The 6,741-nt window shown below is 38.6% G+C and overlaps 1 protein-coding gene across 1 annotated transcript in view; it reads left to right on the forward strand.

The window, feature by feature from the left end:
• Nucleotides 1–6,741, forward strand: part of LOC105624154 (transmembrane protein 132C) — a 110,830-nt gene that overhangs the window by 80,162 nt on the left and 23,927 nt on the right. The window contains exon 2 of the mRNA XM_012205511.1: nucleotides 1,714–2,845. Coding sequence (XP_012060901.1) covers nucleotides 1,714–2,845 — 1,132 coding nt within the window. The remainder of the gene's footprint in view (nucleotides 1–1,713; nucleotides 2,846–6,741) is intronic.

Raw genomic sequence — 6,741 nt, forward strand, 5'->3', positions numbered from 1 at the left:
GTAACGTACGTAACTAACGTAATACGTATAACCGTACGTACGTACGTACGTACGTACTAGTATAGTAGTATACTACTACTACTACTCTCTCTCTCTCTCTCTCTCTCTCTCTCTCTCTCTCTCTCTCTCTCTCTCTCTCTCTCTCTCTCTCTCTCTCCTTTCTTTTTCATCTCACCTTAAATGCGCGTTAGATTTCTGATGCGTTAAACCGGAAAAATGCGTATATGCGTGCGCAAGAATACGGGTCGATTCGATTGTAGGGTGAATGATCCATAACAATGGAAATTAAATAAGGGTCATTAAGAGCGTACCAATCAACTGCAAATTGGTAAAGCCGTTTTCGCGGTTGAGTACCAGTTTAATAAATGGCAAAAACATAAATGTATCATGTATCGTATACATACATGTTTATTAAGAAGAAATAACTTTGTCTGTCACATCACTTGATATTTCTGATGATAAATGAATGTTTCAATGATAAATCACAGAAATTATAACTTGTAACGTGCACGCTAGGAAGATATTAGCACATAAATAGTCAATAGCAATTAAAATTAGCAAAATAACATTTCTCTGAATTCATTATAACATTATCTATTTCCGCCGTGCTTCATTCGCTTTACAATGTAGCAATAAGTCCTGTTGAAACCCCCTACTAAATCATTTCAACGTAATCGCCTGTTATCGGATCTGAAAAAAGAAGAAGAAAAAAGAAACACAAGCTGAAATACAAGCTACGTTAGCACGGAAGAAAACGAGAGGGTTGGTCCACGGAGTGCTGTGAGACGGGAGATAAGCGACGAGGGTCGAATCGGAAGTGGAAGAGGGAGCGGCTCGGCTCGGCTCGCTTCTCTCTTCTCGCCTCCTCTTCTCGCTTTTCCGAGGCTTTCCTCCATTTTACGCGAGGGCGTGCGGGCAGCTGGCGCTTACTCCGGGATTTGCTCGGAAATTTATGTCCGGATGAAGCGCAGCCGCGCCGTCCCTCGCGCCGCCAGCATCCTCCTACCACCGATTTACAACTTCTCCTGCGCTCACCTGCGCCAACTTTCGGATGCGCGTGAGCGCGCGCCAACTCTCCAACCCGGTGACTCCATTCTTCCTCGCGTCGTGTACCATCGATGCGATAGGAAAAATTGTCGACTTCGCGTTGAACGTCGTGATTTATTGCCGGAGAAGTCGCATCGCTGTCGTTGAAGGCCAAGGCGCAACGTGAAACGATGGCAATATTTAAGAGCACGAGATATATACGGAATATTTGCGGAATTGAAAAATGATGAGTAGTGAAAGAGTATGAAATAAGTAAAGAATAACAGAGATGCTCAAAGATTAATTATAGTTATTATAGACATTCTTAAAAATATTTGAGAAATATAAAAATTTGAAGAGTGCAGTTTAGATAACTTCGAATTATAGATATGCTATAGGTATAAACATTTACAATAGTTTTGTTATGTGTGAATACACAAAGATCATTTATATACTTGTAAAATATCGGACTATGGTCCACAAACTATTCTGAGGACTATATTTTATATTTCTACCAAAAAATGCTATTTTACGTTGTTAAATTAAACGCATTTAAGTTGTCGGAATGGAGATGCTGATATATTGAAAACGAATTGTAAATTAACAGACTGTAACCAGCATTTTAACAATTTTAAGCAGACTGGAGACTTGCGTTTTTAATCATGCTGTTCCCTTTTATCTTTCCAGACGTGGCGGCATCAGTGGAAGTTCACTTTGAGAATAAGGACGGTGGATTCTTTCTGAAGCACATACCGCGGCAATACTATCCGGCCCGCGGCACGTCGGACACCATCCCGCCGCTATCTACAAGTGTATCGAATAACAACAACAACAACAACAACAACAATAATAATGCAGGAAGTGTGGTACCATCGCCGCCGCCTGGCTCTGTTCTCTCGATCGACAAGTTTACCGTCTTCCAGACGAGCGAGCCGGTATCGGTGCGGGCCACATACGGTCCTTTCAGCACCAAACAGACCGTACCGGCGCGTTACATAGTCCCCGATCCATTGGACGCGTTGCCGGGACCAGAGACACGACGTAATCTCACGGCAGCAACGATCCTTGACGCGCAGGAGCTCGGCACTCGCCATTTGGATATGTCAGCTCACCTGGTGGGCAACAGCGTGCCGCGTGATTCGCCCGTTCTCAGGGTGCTCTTCCATGCCGGTAGTGAGGCCGGTGGTAGACGTCAACTGCTGATGGCGCGGCATCAGCGAGTCTGCGTGGTGTTACACGCCAGCCTGGCCAGTCCATCACGGGGTAATGCAGCGAGTAGGAGCAGCAATGGTTACTCTTCCTCCTCTTCCTCCTCTTCGTCTTCATCATCTGCGCTTACGGCCGCCTGCAGCCCCGATGGCGAGAACGGCGTGTGTCTCGCGCAGATTACCATACCGGCCGATTGGTGGGCACCATTACCGCCGCCCGATGCTTCCGGCCGTGTCAAGGTCGCCAAAAGTCTGCCGCGATTGATTCAAGTTGCTTACTCGGTGCTGGAACCGCGCACGGAAGAAGGAGGACTTGGTACCGGCAACGGTGGCGGCAGTGGTGGTAGTGGTTCGGTCGATGCTACCGGTGAATCGGGATTCTGTAGACCCAGAGTACAAATACAGCCAGTTACTCCTCTAGGCCAAGTACCGCTTGCGCCCAACAAGGCAGATTACAAGGAACTTAGGGCGGATGATTCGTTGACGTTGCTGGTACCGCACGGACCGCTCTATCCGAGATCCAGGCTGCACATCCCGGCCTTCCTACATCCCGTTAAAGTGACGGACTCACGGCAGGAGCGATCGCCGTTGATCGTCGCGGTTTATTTGAGGTAAGCAATTTGGTGAGCTTCTCAGGAATCTTGAGAAACGACAGTAAACTTCATCTATTTAGAAAGAATATTTATCAAGTGTATTTATCATGTAATTATTTGCGATGGCAAATATAACAAATTAAAAATAAAGTAATGACAGAAAATGTAAGAAGGAAAGATTAAAAGTGAGAGAGAGCTCGTCAAGCCGCTAACTTCTTTCTTTTGCTAGCTCTCGTTTTTATATAGTCATAATATATTAAAAAATACATTAATTGAAGGTAAATTTGTAAATTTTCGTCAGTGCTAATTATAGGATTGCCGATGTTGATAATAAACGCGCAAATTTGAAAATACGCAAATAAACTCGTGATTAGCGCCGCGCCGGCAAATATAATACAAACACGCTCATGATATTTCGCTTAACCACTTTCACACAAATAAGTGATTAAATGCGAGAGTCGCATTTCCGTGTTGAGATTCACTTTGCGTGTACTTTTTTTTAGCCGCGCGCGTCTCCCGGAAAGCGCTTTTAAATCCCAACTCGAGGGGGCCACTTCTCGCGCGGCCGGAAAGTGGATCGGAAACGCTCTGTTGGGAAGGGCTGGAATTCTCTAATTGGATGAATTGTCAAGTAAGCAGGCGAGCAAAGTTACAAGCTCGCCTGTTGTTAGTAAGTACTCGGAAGTTCCGCGACTGCAACTAACACGGAGGGGTATACTCGAGCAAGGACCAACGGCAGCCAATCCGCGTGAGATACTCATTGTTGGCTCTGTAACACACCATTGGGAATGCGAAGTGGTGTCGTCGGGATAGGACTTTTTGCGTCGAATAAGCGCGAAACACTTGAACTAACACTATAAGTCGCAGATATTGGAGTTCCGTGGTACAATGTCACGTACAAAATGCATAGAGATAAATCATAGACTATGAATCGTACAAAATCCACATCTATTCCATTCTATTGTAATGAAAAAGTACATCGCACCCATATGTTCAAAATCCATATGTGCTAAGACTTACATAATTAATCGGTTACCTGTTAACCTATGCCGTTGCGTATATACGAGTAGTTTCGCGAATATCGCGAAAACGGATCAGCGATATTTCTCGATAATTCATATATCTTGAATTTTAATTTACAATGTTACAATAATCAATTTGCGCGAAAATCTTGATCCCATTATTAATAAATTCAAAATCTGTTGTTTGAAATTTATATTTATTTTGCGCAATGAAAATACTGTTTTAATTTAATTAAAATTATAATTGATTTTAGTATTCAATAACATATATATATATTTCAAACATAACACAATGAATTATAACACAATGCGTAAAGATCGAAGATAATTTAACGGAAGTTTGCGGAATCTTTCCAAAATTTATGAATCGCTTAAAAGGCTATTGCATGCACTTACGCATACTGTTATGATAAAGACTTTGACGTTATATAGCGTTACTGATGTCGCATATATATAATACCTTAAATATATGAATGAATTAACAAACAATTAAATAGTAAGGGAAAATTCTACAGCTAATTATAGCGCTATGATAAAAGTTTTTTAATGTTATGACGCAAATATTAAAAAATGTTGTGTTATCCTTCGTGATAATTGTATTAATATCGGAAAATCGGTCGATTCTAAGAAATTTTTAATAATTTTAATATAATTTTAATATATTAATATAGAAGTCAAGTCCATAATCATATTTCTCTCGTTGATTAATGTGGATTTTTTCTTGATGAGATTTTTATAAGAGTCCAGTTTCTACACTGTTTTTACAGAAGGTGAGACACCCTGTGGCAATTTCTTATGCGAAAATGAATATGAGACCGTATTTTTTCTCTTTCCCCTTTCTGCTTTGATTCCGTACGAATTGCACCTCCATTCCCTCTTTAAATATGATATTTTTGAGACCATGTGAATTTATTTATTAATTACGCAAGAATATAATTTAGATTTTTTTAGCAATATTGCGAAAAATAAAATACTAATGAATCTCTTTTAATCCTTATTGCATGGAAGCTTATTAAACTCTCGCAGACGAATACAAATTAAAAGCTCCTGCATACGACATAGTCATAAACCATTTGTACGATTAGTTTCTCTTTCATAATATCACGAAATGTGGAGATACTATGCAGCTTATTTGGAATTCTTAAGGGATTAAATTGATAACATTAAATAACAATTTTTTTTTCAACATTTTATAGAGAAATAACCTTTATTTTATTTATTAAATTTTATCTGCTGCACAAAAAATAATCAACGAATTAAAATTTTATTGGTCCTTAAATTTTATAACGTTTTCGGAATATATATTCACATTTTTTGTTATTTGATTTGCATTCAAAACGGTAATGGAAGATGATAACGCGTAAGATAGGTGATATCGATAGTTGAACTCATTGCGAAGGTTGCAGGTTATCGAGATTATCTTCACAATTTCTGCGTGTATTGAAGCGATTTTAAAATAGAATTACATTTGTTCATATCAGTGAGTTCTATAGAGCTCACTGGTTTATAGATGTAGAATCTGCATAGCCATATAACCTTGACGTTTGATAATTTTAGAGAATTAATGAGATAATTATATTTTTACAAAAGTTGAGGTTATGTACGTAAATAAATTCTTTATTTAATCATATTATCTGTAATACTATCTTATAAACATAGAAAATTATAAAATTTACTTACAATATTATATCTTTCTATCACATACATTATTTTTGGAACATTTTTTTACAAAAAGTTTTACGAATGTTTTATTTTGATAAAAAGCTTTTTTTTCCTGTCTTTATTTGAAAGCTGCTTTGTTTGAAAATGTCATCTCGCCATGTAAAAATAATTAGGTAACTATTGTTAAATTAATAATAATCTTGTAATGTTCAACGCGAATGTTATTATTAATTTGAGAGTATCCTATTACTATTATTGCATAATTTTGTTGCCCTCTCGAAAATAGTTTATTACGTAATATTAAATTACGTTATACTATAAGTGGAACACTGCGTATATGAAATATACGCAGTGTTTCACTTCTACCGCATTTTCTTTTAAAAACGTATTCTCTCTCTCTCTCTCTCTCTCTCTCTCTTTATTAATTTTTCTTTTATTTAACAAATGTAATTCCAGATACGAAAATTTGAGAAAAAATGCTCGTCCGAATCTCTTAAATCCTTTAAACGCGAAATTACCCCGTAGAGAAACCTTCTGAAAATACGACGAGTTGAGCGAAAATTTTTTCACGCGTTTAAAGAGCTTGCTAAGAGCTAATCGTAGCCTTTGTCCGCATCGAGGGGGGCTTTATCCTGCTTTTTATGTCTCGCAACCTTAATCTAAGGCTCTTACAGCGCCACGTTAAACCGTAGATTTCCTACGTGGCCGCCTCTTAAGCCGCACTAGTCCGACCATAGGTCTTCGCCTCTATGCCCTTGCGATATTGCATTGTTCAACTGTGCAACAGTTATGCAGAGAGAGTCCTTGGTTCTTTCGATTTTCTTTAATTATAAATAATGAAGTGTGAATCAAGAAAAATGAAATTTGTTTGATATTAATAGAAATATTTTTAATTTTTTTCATCTGTATTTAGAATTACAATTAATTTTGCACACTAATTGGCAGGCTGTACGATTCATGAGTTCAGAGTTATATTAAGTCTGTATTGATCGGTTTTTTTTTTGATAATACATATGGGTGTCGTTGATTCTCTATAGCTAAATCCACACGTTGATAATATCTCTATCAATATCGATCGATCGGCCAAAACATGAACAACTAGAAGACCCAAAAAAAGAGAGAGAGAGAGAGAGAGAGAGAGAGAGAGAGAGAGAGAGAGAGAGAGAGAGANAGAGAGAGAGAGAGAGAGAGAGAGAGAGAGAGAGAGAGAGAGAGAGAGAGAGAGAGAGA

This window comes from Atta cephalotes (assembly GCF_000143395.1).
Source record: "Atta cephalotes unplaced genomic scaffold scaffold00074, whole genome shotgun sequence".
Classification (NCBI taxonomy): domain Eukaryota; kingdom Metazoa; phylum Arthropoda; class Insecta; order Hymenoptera; family Formicidae; genus Atta; species Atta cephalotes.